Source organism: Ascaphus truei, chromosome 8, assembly GCF_040206685.1.
Source record: "Ascaphus truei isolate aAscTru1 chromosome 8, aAscTru1.hap1, whole genome shotgun sequence".
Classification (NCBI taxonomy): Eukaryota; Metazoa; Chordata; class Amphibia; order Anura; family Ascaphidae; genus Ascaphus; species Ascaphus truei.
The window spans coordinates 33,075,147-33,092,769 of NC_134490.1; the positions used below are offsets into that span (position 1 = coordinate 33,075,147).

At 46.1% G+C, this 17,623-nt stretch overlaps 1 protein-coding gene across 1 annotated transcript in view; it reads right to left on the bottom strand.

Annotated features, from left to right (window-relative positions):
- FCHO1 (FCH and mu domain containing endocytic adaptor 1) overlaps nt 1–17,623 on the bottom strand; it is a 50,313-nt gene that overhangs the window by 19,469 nt on the left and 13,221 nt on the right. Inside the window, 22 exon segments of the mRNA XM_075611257.1 lie at nt 528–683; nt 1,007–1,118; nt 1,589–1,694; nt 1,997–2,088; nt 4,778–5,137; nt 8,892–8,983; nt 9,384–9,432; nt 9,532–9,594; nt 9,855–9,879; nt 10,092–10,264; nt 11,184–11,241; nt 11,942–11,969; nt 12,175–12,247; nt 13,700–13,744; nt 13,875–13,971; nt 14,516–14,614; nt 14,893–14,997; nt 15,620–15,640; nt 15,642–15,773; nt 16,581–16,722; nt 16,975–17,049; nt 17,202–17,293. Coding sequence (XP_075467372.1) covers nt 528–683; nt 1,007–1,118; nt 1,589–1,694; nt 1,997–2,088; nt 4,778–5,137; nt 8,892–8,983; nt 9,384–9,432; nt 9,532–9,594; nt 9,855–9,879; nt 10,092–10,264; nt 11,184–11,241; nt 11,942–11,969; nt 12,175–12,247; nt 13,700–13,744; nt 13,875–13,971; nt 14,516–14,614; nt 14,893–14,997; nt 15,620–15,640; nt 15,642–15,773; nt 16,581–16,722; nt 16,975–17,049; nt 17,202–17,293 — 2,195 coding nt within the window.

Below are 17,623 nucleotides of genomic sequence, written 5' to 3' on the forward strand. Positions count from 1 at the left end.
TCGCAATGCACCATCCCGACTCTTGCGTTCTGCTCAAGGATGTCTTCTTTCTACCCCCTTTTTATCTAAAGCCCTCTCCCGCCTTAAACCTTTTCACTGACTGCCCCACACCTCTGGAATGCCCTTCCCCTCAGTACCTGACAAGCACCCTCTCTATCCACCTTTAAGACCTACCTTAAGACACACTTGCTTAAAGAAGCATACGAATAGCACTGTGAACATTCTGAACACATGATACAAAAAGCTTGGCCCGCTGCAGACGCACTTACCAGAACTCCCTCCTACTGTCTCTGTACGTTCTCCCTACCTACCAATTAGATTGTAAGCTCCTCGGGGCAGGGACTCCTCTTCTTTAATGTTATGTTTGTCTAAAGCACTTATTCCCATGATCTGTTATTTATATTATCTGTTATTTATTCGATTACCACATGTATTACTACTGTGAAGCGCTATGTACATTAATGGCGCTATATAAATAAAGACATACAATACAATACAATACCGCCCCTTCCCTCCCCTCCTCTCACCTGTACACAAGCTCAGTATTGGGTGTAAACTGTTCCACGTGGGAGGTGTGCATAAGTCGGAAGCTGAGCACAGGGGGTGGGGGATTGCCACCAAACACACGGAGTATCCCCCCTGGGAAGGACATGGTGAGCTCTCCTGACACCCGCACCCCGCAGCTGGAATAGAGACGGATCTCGGGGTGAGAGGAGAGTAGCACAGAAGGGGGAGAGAGAGACTGAGGAGAGGGGGAGATGGAAGGACAGAGGGGAGTGAGAGCAAAGAGGGGAGCAGAGAGACAGATAGGAGGGAGAGGACAAGGGGGTAATTGGTGGTGTGAGAGGGGGGCTGTCAGGGATAGAGGATGACAGAAATATCAGATGCGCTAAAGGGAGAAGGGGGAAAGAGGGAGACAAAAGGGGAAAGCAATGTGTCAGAGAAACAGGGGGATGCCGCGGTGTCAAAGGGGTGGAACATGGCAGAAGGTGGGGGGCAGACTCACCCCTCTAATGCCCCCCCTTCAAACGTGGCGTGGACATATTCAGTGAAAGCAGCAGCCACGGGCAGAGCTTCCTGAGATCCCAAGACCACAGGGCTTGGACCACGAGATAATCCTGAGGGGAGTTATATAAACAGGTGGAAAGAGGGTAAGAGACAAAAAGACAGGTTACAGACGAACATAAACTACAGCGTGTGTAGAGTCCCTAACGGACAGTGAGACAGAGACCCGGGAGATGGACAGTCTGGATAGAGAGTTACTACAACTCAGAGAAAGACAGGATGCATGGAGAAAGAGAAAGAGAGAGATTAAGAAAAGAATATACAGGAGCTGCAAGAAGAAAAGCAGGGAGAGAGAGAGAGAGAGAGAGAGAGCGAGAGAAATAGAAAGACAGAGACAGAGAAAGAGAGAGACAGAGAAAGAGAGAGACAGAGAAAGAGAGAGACAGAGAAAGAGAGAGACAGAGAAAGAGAGAGACAGAGAAAGAGAGAGAGAGACTGACTGTACAAGGCATAGCAAGTGCAGGACAAACCCCATACTGATCCAAATAACCCACAAATGTCTCTGCTGAAGAACGGGACTCACCCAGAGAGACTCCGGGCCCCGTGCAAGAGGGAGAGAAGAAACCGCGATCACTGAGTGCTGAGGAGGGGACGCCGGGAGTCAGCAGAGACGGGCTGAGAGAGACGGTCTGCGGAGGGACGGACACCGAGACCCTGTCATACCTTATACAAGGCAGTGAGCACCTGCTCTTATAAAGAGGGTTTTACTACAACAGGCTCCTTCCCATAGAATGGGGAGTGCTGGGGAAGCTGCTCTTATGAAAGGGGAGGGGAGGTGGTTGGGTGGGTGGGGGAGGGAGGGGAGAGGGGGTTATTTTTAAAACAGGGAATTATCCCACAAGTTGATCCCTGTATATTGAGAGGTGTGGTGGTAAAATGTGCAATCCGATGACATAGCTCCGATGTCATCACTGACGTCCATTACACTCACCAGATTGCTGCCCCTCTGCAGACGGGGTGCAGCAGGTGGGAGCTGTGCGAGAGTGCACGGAGGGGGGTGCAGGCCCGAGGGGTCCCAGGAATCTGTGGCAGACAAACATGTACAGTAAGTCAATGTGGAGCATTTTATACTTAACCCCTCTAGTGCCAGAGAGGCCTGGAACACATTATACACAGAATAGAAGCTCCTTGATATACAGAACTCAAAGCACAGTGATTTTGTATGTAACATAACACAGGCATTCTGTCCTATAAACTAAGGAAAGGCACATTGAACAAATGGGAGTAAAAAATGGCAGGTTCATCCTAAACCTAGGAAAATTCTAGTTTGAGGAAACTCCCAAAACCTCAGGAATAAAATCTAACAAACACTATAAAAATGGAACATACTATAAGATAATGTACAGGTGGTACTATATACCACAAAGACTAAGCAATTGTTATCCAGGGACTTCTAATAAATGTTGGAGAGGCAGCGGGGAAGTGGGAACGATGCAACATATTTGGTGGGATTGTAAAAAATGAAGAAGTTTTGGGATTTGATATTGGTACAGATTTTCAAGATTACTAAAACTAGAATTCCAAAAGACCTGCGTATTAAATTGTTAAACAGAGAAGGGGTCAAAGAACACAAAATTAAGAAATCATTATTAATACACATGATAAATGCAGCAAGGTGCGCCATTGCAGCCAAATTTGAGGGGGAAAAAAACTAGAGAGGCACCCATCATAGAACAATGGGATTTGAGAATGTGGGAGGTTATGAAAATAGAACAGTTATCATATCTAACCAGAGACACGATGTTAAAAATTGAACTCCTATGGTTACCATAGGAAAGTAACTACCAAAATCAGGATACTAAGGATAATTGTAATTGACAATTTCGGGTTTGGCTCAGTTGTGGTAGGTTATGTTAAGTTATATTATGTCCCCTCATACAGAGGTAAAAGGAAGGGTTCACAGTGTAGTGAAGGACCTGCATTAATTTGGTTATACCTTGACGTTGGTATGCAGGCTTATGACGCGCTGGCCAAAGGGTTTAACTAAATAACCAAGTAATTATTATTGAAGTATTTAAACTTTATACTTATTACCATATATGTTTTGTCAATTGGATGTAGCATTGGGCACCCCTGTCTTTTGTTGTAATTCTATTATCAGTCTTCGTTTATTGTATTTAGTTATTTATACATTTTATTTTAGTTCAGATTTGATGATATGTTATATAATATATTGTATTGTACCATACAGCTGTATGCAAGGAAGCAATGTGAAGCTTAAACATTGCACTATACTGTATACCATTTTGATGTCACAATGTTTACAGTTATGAGATGCAAATATAATAATATAATACTGTATCCCGTATTTATATTTCTTGTATGTACGGTATTATGCATGTTAATTGTTAAAAGATTGAAAACTAGAAAATAAAGAATTTCCAAAAACAAAATGGAACATACAATGGAGGCTCCGCTCTGTGAACTCGGCAAACGCCTGCATTATATATACCAGAGGTCCCCAACTCCAGCCCTCAGGGACCGCTGACAGTGCAGGATTTAAGGATAGCCTATCATTAGCACAGGTGGCTCAATCATTTTGACTGAACCACCTGTGCTCTAGCAGGGGTATCCGTAAAACCTGCACTGTTAGTGGTCCTTGAGGACTGGAGTTGGGGACCTCTGATATATACAGTAGCGTATGATGGAAGCTGTTGGTCTTCTAAACAGACCAAGCTAAAAGCCCTGGTATACACATGGATTATATGATGGAGGGAGCCGTTCTATGCACGTAGAAACAAACACACCGTCCTGTTGGAAAACTAGAATATATAGTAAAATGGAGCTAATTCTCGGCATGCTCGATCCTTAACCCCATCACTACCAGAGAAGCCAGTATCTCATTGCTCTGCTTGTTCTTATACCGCTCTACAATTCTGGCCCCTCAGACAGCAAAGGGGTTTAAAGCTTTAAAGCTGCAGTTCAAGCAATATCCTGCATGTGTTCTTTTTTTGTTTGTTTTTTTAAATAAATCAGTTCTGTACTATGAGAAAATACTTGTAGCATTTGCTTTAAAAATTATTTTAAAGACATTTTTAATGTATTATAATGTAACAAGCATTTCTGTTTCTATAGAAACCATCTACAAAGTCGCACCCTTTCCCCTTCTGAGACAGGCTCTGGCTCTTGAGCCCCACCCTCTCTCTAGCAGTACACCAATTGTATCTAGTAACTGCCTGGTCACATGATCTTCCACACAGCACTTTGCATCGTGGGTACTGATCTGCAGCAATAACTGAATTAAATAACCCTGAGCAAAGTGATCGATTACAGGCGAATGGATCGATCTGCAAATTAGCTAATCACTTGTCAGTGTGCAGATTGTATTGATGCATGAAAAAAAAAAAAAAATTTAAACGGCAGCTTGAACTGCAGCTTTAAACAAGTTTGCAATCAGGAAACCGACACTCCATCATTTGTGTAACCCAGAACAGAACATAGATATACCGTATTGGCCCGAATATAGTACGGCCTCGCACATACTACGACCCTACAGTTTTGAAGGTGTTCTACATGAAAAATAAAAAAGTTGTTAAGCTGCGCAAACAATAGGAGTACAGTTTTCGGAAGGACATTTTTAGAATATATAAAAAAAAACAAAAAAAATAGCACTATATTCGGGCCAATACGGGGTGAGATATATATATCTATTATATATACACACATACATACATACATACACACACACACACACACACACACACACACTTACTGTGGTTTGGGGAGGATCTTCCCGGGGTGTCCAGTGTGGCACAGCCAGTTGTGGGGGGACTGGGCTCTGTTACCCTTTGCTCCCAGGCCTCTTGGCACTCAGAAGGTGGGAGTCCGGCGGAGAGATCACTCTGAGGCCCCGTTGGTTCCATATAAGTGGGTTGGGTAGGGAGGGTGTCTCCGGGGGAGCAACCCGGTGGGGAGGAGGAAGAGGAAGAGTCGCGAGGAGTCCAGGGACGGGAGTCCGGGGAGGGTCCGGAGAAGGGGTGGAAAGGGGAGTCGAGGCCGGAGTCCTCCACGTTATCAGGGGAGGAGGAGGAGAAGGGCGAGGGGCTGGAGGTGGACGCGTATATTCTACATCCTGCGGGGGAATGCGGAAAAGAAAGGGTGTAAGGGACACCATCTGAGAGCAAGCAGTGCAGCACAGAGCACTATATGTGTGCGCACGCGAGGCAGCGCGATACAGAGCTATACAGCACTAATACACACACAACAAATCAATACACATGGGCAGCACCTTGTGCACTGCAGGCAACAGTATATTATGATATAAAAATATAGTGTGAGATTAAGCACTCCTGAAGATAAATAGAATCAGAATAGAGACTTCGCTGTAGCATACAGCAGGTGCTCACTGGACGATCAGTGTTCAACTTTCCGGATCAAAACAATATAAAAATAGAAAATGTCCATGGCATTCCAGGATTAGAAAAAAATAAAGATACATTTATTTAACACATGAGATACAAAGAATAAAATCTGAGCAAAGTTTTGAGCCAAAAACCAGCTCTTTCGCTGGTTTGTGGTTGGAAATGTTGCTCAGATTTTATTGTTTGTATCACTTGATATGTTAAATAAATGTATCTTTATATTTTTCTAATCCGGGAGTGCTGTAGACATAGATAGTGCAGAATAAATGAGTACTTCTGTATTAGGTGATACCTTTTTTATTTGGACTAACAATTTATGTCATAGGAAAAGCTTTTCGAGAGTTCTCCTCTCTTCCTCAGGTCAGCAATACTGATTAATAAAGGAATCTTTGGCTAAAACAGGGGTTAGGAGAAAAGGGGGGAGGGGGGAAACAAACAAACAAACAAACAAAACTGATGTACTGTAGATAAGGTAGGGTGAGAAAGTGGTGTTGGAAGACATAGGAAGGGTAATAAAACGGTGACAAGGGACACCATGGAGGGGGAAGGGGGATGCTGTGGGGGGGGGGGGGGGGGAATAAGGGGGGTGAAGTGTGGATAAGAACATTGGCAGAGAGGCAGGATAATTACAAAAACAATCATGATAGTGTGTGAGAAACCCCATATCCGCATTAAGTCCTCTTGTTTTGGTGTCAAAGAGTATTATCAATCTGAGCTCAAATGTTTTCCGTTCTTGGGTGCGTTTAAACATTCCATTGAGGATTTTGATTTTTAAATCATTTATGGAATGACCTGGTAGTAAGAAATGATGTCCAACAGGTGAGCAGTATCTTCCTTCTTTGTGGTGTAGTATAAAGTGTCTGTGCATATTCATTCTGCCTTGAAGTTTTTGGCTGGTTTTCCCAATGTAGCAGTCTTGGTCACATTTGTTGCATTGAATCATATAAACCACATTCCTGGATGTGCAGGAGGAATTTTTGACCAACCAGATAATCAGTTAAACATTCCATTCTTTACACAATACAATCCCTTAGCTCCCCAAATTAAAAAGGATATAAAAAAAAACATTGGCATTTAGTACTTAAAGATCCCATCCTTCAATCTCACCTTCCTCAAATTCCCAAATTAGTATTTACGAAAGCAGACACACAAAAAAAAATAAACACAACATGTAGCACCTAGTTGCTTCAAATCCTCTCATAAGATCACACCTTCAGCAACATTTATGGACACTAAAGGCTTTTACAAATGCCTAAAGTGTAAAATGTGTAAATTGAATCCTCATGGTTCGAAACATATCAGGAGCTTTTCATCTGCTCATACAGGAATAAATCACAAGATTAAACATTTTATAAATTGTGATTCAACAAACATTGTCCTCTCATCCAGTGCCCCTGTAAAAAAACAATATATAGGGTCCACTACTAGAAAGCTTAAGTTACGTTTTGCTGAACATATTTCTAAATATCCAAAAAAGATTTCTACAGCACAATTTGTCCAGGCATTTCTTGAACAACACAACCCCATCCCTACGGGCGTTTTGTGCATTGGAATTGACAAGTTATCTCCAAATTGGAGAGGAGGTGACAATATTAATGCCATCTCCAAACTTGAGACCAAGTGGATCTATACTGTCAAAATGTTGGTTCCACTTGGTCTCAATGTAGATATAGACTTAGGTGCATTTTTGCAGTAGTGTTCTAGATCTCATTTGTTTGCATCATCAGGGCATTCCTTATGAGAGAATATATATAATATAATATATATAATATATATATCACACACACACACACAAATTCATTGTGCTTTATTGCTGGGCACTGCCCCCTACTATCTCCCCTTGACGGACTAAAGAACTCTGCCTGACGTCATCTCTGCGGTTCTCGCGAGGAGACTCAGAGGATTGGGAGCAAGAGACTGGAGGCAGCTGCGATCGTGTTCGGCGTCTTGGCGTTCCACGTGGAGACCGGACAAGCCACAAATCTACACTGCAGCTAGGCGAGGATTGTTTATCCTACATGCTTGTACCATCTACTACTTTGTAAGTAGCTGTTTCTCTTTGCGCTGTATCACAATACAAGAATACTTCAACATATTTGCTTTTTCTTTTCATTTTTCAGATTCATCACCAACTTGGTTACTTCACTATTAATTTACAATTTTGTTGTGTCCCTGATACCCTGATCTGGTTATTCAAGGTGCCTTAGCATCATTTGCATCTGTGTTTTCCCTTTTTATTTGAGACTATTGTGTATAGTTTATACACTGTGGCAACATTTAGTGTTACACTTTGCGCACCCAATGAAAAGACCTAAAATAAATAAATATATAAATACACACATGACTAGATGGGTGTATCAAAGGCAATACACTAAAGAGTCCCTTTAGTAGGCGCACCGCAGACCTTTATGTAATAAACGGTCAGGGGTGAAAAAGGTAAATAATGTTCTTTTTATTTTATTTTAATAAATCGTAGTGTAATTAAAACAGTATATATTGTGGTTTAATATACTGAGTAAAAAATAGACATCTAAGGTCTATTCAGTATCTACCATACGTCTCCTTTAGCTCTTATGTAATTACCCATTAAAAGCCTAATTAAATGCAGTTCTGACAATTGAATATCCACGAAGCAGAGATCATTTATGCCCATAACCTGACCCGCTCATGAAGGGGACTTTATACATAACCCTTGACAAACTGCCAGGCATCTCTTACCTGTATGTAGAACAGACTTTTGGTTTCTGCATATAACGGACACCTAGGTGGTGGGCAGGGATACCGGGAGTTTTAAACATATTCCAACAGTCACAATGGAGTTAAGATCTCCTGTACCCAGAACCTGACCCACTCACAAGGGGAAATGTGTATAACTATCTGACTAAACTTATAGCCCCCCTACCTGCACACAAGACAGGTGTCTGTCTATTTGTTTATACTAAGGATACTGGGACTTTGGGCAGGGACACAGGGATTTGAATAACAGATAATCATTGATCTGACCACTATATATACACCACACTACAACAAATTGGGTAATTACATAAGAGCTAAAGGAGACGTATGGTAGATACTGAATAGACCTTAGATGTCTATTTTTTACTCAGTATATTAAACCACTATATACTGTTTTAATTACACTACGATTTATTAAAATAAAATAAAAAGAACATTATTTACCTTTTTCACCCCTGACCGTTTATTACATAAAGGTCTGCGGGGCACCTACTAAAGGGACTCTTTAGTGTATTGCCTTTGATACACCCATCTAGTCATATTTGACCTATCCCTAGGCAGCACGCCTCCTCCATCAAGGGGTATCAGAGCGAGGTTTCCCTCTATAGTATATAAATACACACACACACACACACACACACACACACACACACACACACACACACACACACACACATTTTTGCCACTCATCATTAGCTTTGTAGACTGAACACAGAGGATTAACATTACCTGTGAAATCATCAGGCTCAAAGGTAGACTCCAGGAGAGGGCCAAACATAGACTGGGAGGGGAAGGACCGGCACACAAAGTTTGTGTCACAACTGGAGAGAGACAGAATGCAGAAATGGTAGTCATGTACGAGACAGAACGGGGAGCGGGGCGCAGAGTGGGCACGACCGAAAGGGGGGAGCGGGGCGCAGAGTGGGCGCGACCGAAAGGGGGGAGCGGGGCGCAGAGTGGGCGCGACCGAAAGGGGGGAGCGGGGCGCAGAGTGGGCGCGACCGAAAGGGGGGAGCGGGGCGCGGAGTGGGCGCGACCGAAAGGGGGGAGCGGGGCACAGAGTGGGCACGACAGAAAGGGCGAATAAAAAAAGAAAAAAGTATTATACTGTAGATTATGTTTGAAAAAAAAATAAATAAAAAAAAAAAGAATGTATAGATAAAAAGGGGGTTGAAAAACAGAGTGGAACAGATTGAGATCCGACTGAGGGAGAGTGTTTACCTATTGAGAGAGGACGGAGGGGTGGTGGAGAAGCTCACAGCTGTCTTCCCTATTTAGAAATAAACACAACACAGATATTAGTCAGTGTGTGTATGTTTGCTGGGGGAGAGGGGGGAGTGGGAGGGCAGCAGAAGGTGTCACAACTCACCTGTGTGACAGAGCATCTGTGTGTGTCCATCCCCTGGGGTAGCTCCCACACCCACCGCTATGCCTGAAGAGAGTAAGAGACACACAGTGGAGTACAGATAAAGGATAAGGGAAAGAAAACAGATGAGAAAGTGGAGAATACCACTAGAAAAAATGGTTTGGAGAAAAGAAAGGGTCTGCGGGTGTGAAAGTTATGTGATGGAAGAGAGAGTGGTATTTATTAGCAGGGAGCAGATAGGGATGCACACTTGTATCCGATAAAAAAAAACACAGTGAGCAGGTCCCAGGGCGGCTTGTTTAGGGGGGAGGGGGGAGTTTACTCACGTGTGGTTTGGCGTCTCACGGACACCTGCAAAACAAGAAGCAGCCAATCAGATAACAGTACCCAGAGTCCATCAGAAGCAGAAAGTAGGTCCGGTCAGCTCACCCCATCTACATCCCAATCTACAGGGATAAGCAGTGGACCTCACTCTAATATGACCCAAAAGGCAGCACGAAACACTTCTATACTCCCACCAATCATCAGGGGCAGTATAAGAATCCCACCGCCCCCATATTTACCCCTGCGCCAGGGGGCTGTATTAGACACCCCACGGTTTCCCTCAGCTTCTTCCTCTCTGCCTCCTGGTCCCCGATGCTCTCTCCGCTCTGTGGGGGTTTGATCTGAATCCGGAACCTCCGAGGCTCATCATAATCATCGAAATCAGAGTCACTGGAAGAGCAGCCGTGCCCCTCTGGGTCCCCTGAGAGGCTGTCAAGGAGCAATTAATGCTAAAGGAAGGAGGGAGGCGATGCAACAACTTCTGCTGCCAATGCTGTACCTGTGCTATATAGACATGTCATGGTGTGTGTGTTTCTGGTACTGCCTCTACCCATGCTGTACCTATGCTGGGTATACATGTCATGGTGTGTGTGAGGCTGGCACTGCCTCTACCCATGCTGTACCTATGCTGGGTATACATGTCATGGTGTGTGAGGCTGGCACTGCCTCTACCCATGCTGTACCTATGCTGGGTATACATGTCATGGTGTGTGTGAGGCTGGCACTGCCTCTACCCATGCAGTACCTATGCTGGGCATACATGTCATGGTGTGTGTGAGGCTGGCACTGCCTCTACCCATGCTGTACCTATGCTGGGTATACATGTCATGGTGTGTTTGAGGCTGGCACTGCCTCTACCCATGCTGTACCTGTGCTGTTTATACATGTCATGGTGTGTGTGTGAGGGGCTGGCACTACCTCTGCCCATGCTCTACCTGTGCTGGGTGTACATGTCATGGTGTGTGTGTGTAGCTGGCACTTACTCTGCCCATGCTTTACCTATGCTGGGTATACATGTCATGGTGTGTGTGTGTGTGTAGCTGGCACTTACTCTGCCCATGCTTTACCTATACTGGGTATACCTATCATGGTGTGTGAGGCTGGCACTGCCGCTGTCCATGCAGTACCTGTGCTGTTTATACAGGTCATGGTGTGTGTGTGTGTGAGGCTTGCACAGCCTCTGCCCATGCTCTACCTGTGCTGGGTATACATGTCATGGTGTGGCATTGTGTATGTAAGGCTGGCACTGCGTCTCTGCCCATGCTGTGCCTGTGTTTATACAGGTCACAGTGTGTGTATGTATGCGTGCGGCTGGCACGTGAAAAGGATACTGGTCGCATTATCATCTGGACGGATAGTAAAACCTTCCTCATCCACTTCTGGAGCATCCTGCAGAATAAAAAAAAAGCATGACAGGCTCATCTTGCTGAAGGAGCAGAGAAAAAAAAGGTATTGGTAATAATGTCAAGGAAATCTGCCATATAACAGATCCACTGACCTTTATATACTGTATAAGCACAATCCCATACAGCCAGCAAGAAAACGTCTTCTAAAGATTTTAATTGGCTACCCTAAACAAATCTAAACGTGCTAAAAGCAAAGATTTGGCAGCTTTTATTTTTTAAATTATAAATTGCATTTCTTTAGGACCTCTGATCAAAAGAGACAATAACAATAATGGGGGTAGGTCATTGTCTGTGCAAAAACTAAGACAAAAGAGAGCATCTAGGGGAAGTCAAACCCTTCCCAAGCTCATCATGTTTACTTTCTATTTTAATGTGGCTTCGTAAACAGATTTTGGTTAAATAAAAAAACGGCATGATGAGGACTGGCACCCCATGGGCCTTTATAATGTACAGGGTACGTCATACGCTTACTACTTGTATTCTGGGGGGAAATCACCATCCTTGCTCCGTTGAAGAAGTGAACGCGATCGGAATGGAGGTGGAGTCCTCTCCACTTCTGTTCACATCACTGGGGGTCCCGGATGAGACTACGTGAGCAGCAGTCCCCGCATCGAAAGGGTTAAAAACATGTCACTGCCATCAGTACACACTAGGGCTAACAAGGGCAAAGTCAGATCACTTACCGTACAATTCAGCATGGCGGATACTCTGCTGGGAGAGAGGGAAAAAAAGAGACAGTCATTTCTGCTGCCATTTATCGGTCTGTTAGCCTCTTCAAGGTCCAGAGACGGCAGTGCAACAAGTTTACCAAACAGGCTCAGCGTTTCCAACAACTCCGCAGAAGCAACGCAGAGCAGCTCTGGGCAAGCGATTTATAAATGACGTGAAGGAAGCATGTGCAGGGGGAGTGACTTACACGGGCCGAGTCTCCTTCTCCCTCTTGCTGAGGCCTGGGATACGAAAAGGTTTGGACCTTGTGCGTTTTACACCTGTGGTAAAGAAAAGAGACTTCTCGGATCAGCACAGCCATTCTGTCGCCTGCAAACTAGCAGGTGGCAGAGATAGAGAGGGGGGGGGGGGGGGAAGGCGGCGATAGAGAGGGGGGGGGAGGAGGAGGGAGAAGGGAGAGGGGAGAGAGCAGGACAGGAGGGAGAAGGGAGAGAGCAGGACAGGAGGGAGAGATGGGGGGCAGGAGGGAGAAGGGAGAGATGGGGGCAAGAGGGAGAAGAGAGATGGGGGCATGGAGGGAGTAGAGAGAGATGGGGCCATGAGGGAGAAGAGAGAGGGGGGCCATGAGGGAGAAGAGAGAGGGGGGCCATGAGGGAGGAGAGAGGGGGGCCATGAGGGAGAGAAGAGAGAGGGGGCCATGAGGGAGAAGAGAGAGGGGGGCATGAGGGAGAGAAGAGAGAGGGGGGCATGAGGGAGAAGAGAGAGGGGGGCATGAGGGAGAGAAGAGAGAGGGGGGCATGAGGGAGAGAAGAGAGGGAAGTTGGCACTACTGCTGCCCATGCTGTACATGTGCTGTGTATTCATGTCATAGTGTGCGAGCAGGAAGCATCGAAAGAAGAGAGGAGAGAGTGGGGCGAGAAAGAAGAGAGAGTGAGGCGAGAAAGAAGAGAGAGGGGTAAGGGAGATGACAGAGGCGAAGCTAGTATGGAATCCCGAGCAGCCCAGCAGCCAGGGAAAGGAAAGCACAGCGAAACGAAAACGGGAACCAGATATTGTATGCCAATAGAAAAGGTAGCATTTATTCTTAACAGGAACACATCAGTATCACGGGCATTGAACAGGGATAATCCTCTTACGCGTTTCGAGCTGTTCAAGCGCTTTATCATTTCTTTGATATCTGACATACAATCTCTGGTTCCCGTTTCGCTGTGCTTTCCTTTCCCTGGCTGCCGGGGATTCCCTACTTGCTTTGCATACCTCACTGGAGATGCACGCACTTCCCTGGGTCTGGATCGGTTCTGAGTGCTGTGAATAATTACTTTCTGTATGCAGTTACTGTGCTCTATCAACTATACACAGAAGGGGCTGTGTTTATTGTAGCAATAGGAGGGAGTGAAGCGGGGAGGGCCCATATATAATCACGACCCAGGAGATCCACCTGCCACTCTGTTACCCTCCTTTCCCACAAACTGTGCAACATTGGCTTACAACTTTGATGTGTGGACTATAAATAGATCTACGTGGATGGACATTTCTATATACTATTATAGAGGTACTGCATATTATGTCTCAATCTATGACACTCAGCAAAGCACTGTTAGTCCATTACGATTCAGCTCCTGTTTACATTTCATTGCTGCGACGTGGATTTGGATTGTATCCATTCATTTGTTACAATAGGTTGTGCAGCACTAGTGTGAGAGGAGGGAGCGTGAGCAAGTGTGTGTAGTAAATCCGCAGACAGAGGCTGCTGTCCGGCGTCACCCACTCACCGTCTATGGACGCGGGGAAGCGGAAACCTTCAAACGCCACAGCCCCTGGAATAAAAGTAAAGTAGAGAGACAGGATGAATGAAGGGAGGATAGAGAAGAGACGAAAGAGAGTGGTATCCAAATGTGCAGCGTGATGTAGCATCTCCATGTTAAACCTCCTTGGTCCCCTTCTCACCTGGTCGCTCCGTGCCTGTGCCATTGCCCTCTGCAAACCTCCTGATCAGGTTATCTATGGCCACATTCTCCATGTTATGCTTAAATTCCTCCTGAACCTGGAGAGAGGGGAGACCGAAATGAGACGCGGGGAGGGGCGCAAGAGACCCACGCGGGAGAGGAAAAAGAACAGGGAGGCTGGACCAGGAAGCTCACCCTAACACCCTCACCCCACCTACTCAACTCTTTCATGGTCAGGCAGGTCAGAGCTCCTCTGGCAGTTAAAGGGTTAAACCAGCACTCTCCATCGGAGCTGCAAACTCTCTGCTTTCTCAAGGCCTCTGTTCCCAAAAGTAATTATGCAGCCTTCGACAATAATGACGAGTATCCACACACACTTCCAGTTGCGTACCCTTGCCAGCCCTGCAGCATTGCTATTGTACCTCTCCTGCCCATTAACCTCCATGACTAACCAGCAGCAGAGGCTGCTCTACTGATGCAAGGAGGCCTCCGGCATTGCATTTTCTGGGCCTCAGATTCTGTAGGTACAATACAGAAGGAAAGTGCAAGATACTCCGTATCGGATTATACTTGTAAGCAGGGGGAGTGGTTCTGAGTGGACAAGAGCCTCTTAGTGTCCCAGTCTCATGGATCAGCCCTTACCTGCCCAATCTGCACGTGAGTGTCCTCCACGGAGTGCGAGTAAGCAGCGATGAGACGCTTCATGTGCTTTAGGTGAGCGGCCTCCATGTCCTGGAACCTCTGTAGACAGAGAGCGGCTTGTTAACCCCACCTGGCTATTTGACCCCTCGGCTGCCGGTGGGCTCTCTGCTGCAAGGCAATGTAACGAGAGGAGCAACGTGTTCCAAGCCACGGCAATGCAGTAAAAGGGGTTAAAAAGGAAACCAAAAAGGGAGGGACCCGGGTACAGGGCCAACGCTGGAAACCACAGTGGGGGTGAGGTGCAGCAGCAGAAACGCAGTACGGAAGGAGAGGTGCATGCAGTGTCAATGCTTAAACAGCAGGGGGTGCTCACTGACCTGTGCAGACTGCAGCATCTTCTCCTCAAACTCCTTGCGCACAGAGTTGTACTTCTCCACAGAAGACTGCAGCGTGTCTGCTGCTTTCCTGGTCTTCAGCTCTGCCTGAGAAACAGAGAAGGAGAAGAGGGTGTGTGAGGAAGCGGCTGCACTAGGGTCCGGATGCCACTCCAGAGGTGGCTGCATGAAAGGCAGGATTCCACTGCAATGATGCCCCTTGGTAATGCCTCTGTTCCAGAATTATAAAGCACTTTAGGATTCAGAGAAGCTAGATAAACATACAAAGGTATTGTAGTACTGACATGCATTGTTTTGTATCTAGTACAATGTGTACTATATCTGTGCAATGTGGGTGTTCCCGAGTAGGAGCAATATACAGAATACTCGGCAATAACTGGGTTAATAAACATGTACTGTATTAACAGAAATACAGAAATACCACCCCAAAACTGTACTGCAACAAAATAGAAATTGCTCAGACCTATAGTGGAATAATATACATTTGTTTTTAAAATCGTACAGAGCAGACTGGCTGTATTTGACTGCAAAGAATTGCTTTTTAACCTTCTACTTTTTTTTGTATTTAAATGACTTACTTTTTTTTTCTATGCTTTTATATACAGATCGTTGCGAAGTCACAGTAATAATAGTTATAGCAATATTGCCTTCTTGGCCTTTATAGATGAGGCCTATTTTGGCACCGCCAATTCCCCACCTCACCCCTCACCTTATCTAGCTCTTTTTGGGGGGGCCTCGTCTCTCCTCAGACGTTCTTGCTCGGAGAACTTGCCGCAGTAATTCTCGCGGGATTTCTGCAGGAGCTGGGTGCAGCACTGTAACAGCTGCACAGCGTCCAAGGTGCCAGACACCTCCTCTTTGGACTGTGGAAAGGGGGGAGTGCTTATTGTTACAAGCATTGAGCACCAATAGGAAGGGTGCGTTGGACTGTACTGTGCCCATCAGTGACTGTTAATGTACAAACATACGGAGTGTCACTACTATTCATTATTGTATTTATAAACATCCATGTTGATTTTAAAGCATAGGATTTAAATAATGCATTACGCTTTATGTAGCCAGACATGAAGGAGAAGATAGCGAGAGAGAGCGAGCGCGAGAGAGGAGCGAGCGCGAGAGAGAGCGAGCGCGAGAGAGAGCGAGCGCGAGAGAGAGCGAGCGCGAGAGAGAGCGAGCGCGAGAGAGAGCGAGCGCGAGAGAGAGCGAGCGCGAGAGAGAGCGAGCGCGAGAGAGAGCGAGCGCGAGAGAGAGAGAGCGCGAGAGAGAGCGAGCGCGAGAGAGAGCGAGCGCGAGAGAGAGCGAGCGCGAGAGAGAGCGAGCGCGAGAGAGAGCGAGCGCGAGAGAGAGCGAGCGCGAGAGAGAGCGAGCGCGAGAGAGAGCGAGCGCGAGAGAGAGCGAGCGCGAGAGAGAGCGAGCGCGAGAGAGAGCGAGAGAGCGAGAGAGCGAGCCAACTAGAAAAAAAGGTTATGCTATGAAGATGGGGAAACGTGAGCAAGTCCTTCCTTAAAAACTAGTGGATCTATGGAACAGCTGCCCAGCAAAGGTAGTGGATTTTAATACAGTAACAGTATATAAATATGGTGGAGACATGAAACAAGCTAGAGAACCAGTGGGGTCTGACGCTACTCAGGAGGATGAGCAGTGTCCAGATCTGCTGTTACTGCATGTACCTTCTTGTGCGCTTTGACCTGCTCCTCCCCGTATCGGGTGATGTCCTTAATGAGGTCATGCAGTTTCTTGCTCAGCTCCAGGTGACAGAGTGCCAGCTTGTCCGAGGACACCCGGAACATCTCCCACATCGGGGTAAAGGTTCTGCAGAAGGAGGGAACAGGGGGTATAACATGACAGACAGAAGGGACCTACAGTAGGACTCAACAAGTCTGTCCTACCCCTCACAGGGTGACAGACAGAAGGGACCTATAACACAGTGTCTGTCCATCCATCCCACAGTACAGGGACAGAAAAGGACCTGTAAGCATGTCTGTCCTTCCCACCACAGAGTGACACTACGACAGACAGAAGGGCCCTATGAGTTGCTGCCTGGCCTCCCTGCCTGTCACCTACCCCAGGTGGCTGCCACTGTTGGCCATCTTGGAGAGTTTTTGCATGGATTTTGAGTACGCCTCCTCCACAGCAGCCCTGGGTGGGGTGATAATAACATGGGAATGTTCAGAGAGAGTAGTGAAAGAGACTCTGAAATGTGTGCACACACTCCAATCGTATACAGAACCCATTAGATTGTAAGCTCTGTGGGTCACAGTGAAAACTGACAGTAGTGAGTGTTTGCTCACCTCTCTCGCACAAAGTCTGCCAGTTCCTTGATTGAGAGCTGCCCATGCTTCATATTGTGGTATAACACCCCGAATCCGGAGTTTTTATCCCCCTGTGGACAAAACAGAGAGCTCCAATTATACCCGGCAACAGAGGGGTTAAAAGAGCTATCTCCCAAAAAAGGCAGAGAACCGGTAACCTTTTCTCCTTAGAAACCACTTATAATATATTTTAGTGGACGGCCATCTTTAAAAATCCCAGAAATGCGGCCCAGAGGGGTAGAGTATGATACCTCGAAGGCTAGACCTGCACACACATATCACAACTGAACTGCAATGTGATCCGGACGCCTGCAGCAGGTTTCTGCAGCCCTCCAGTTAGCGGGGGATTTGAATGTGGAGGCGGGTGATCGGAAAATTCGTGTTAAATACTGGTCTGTGCA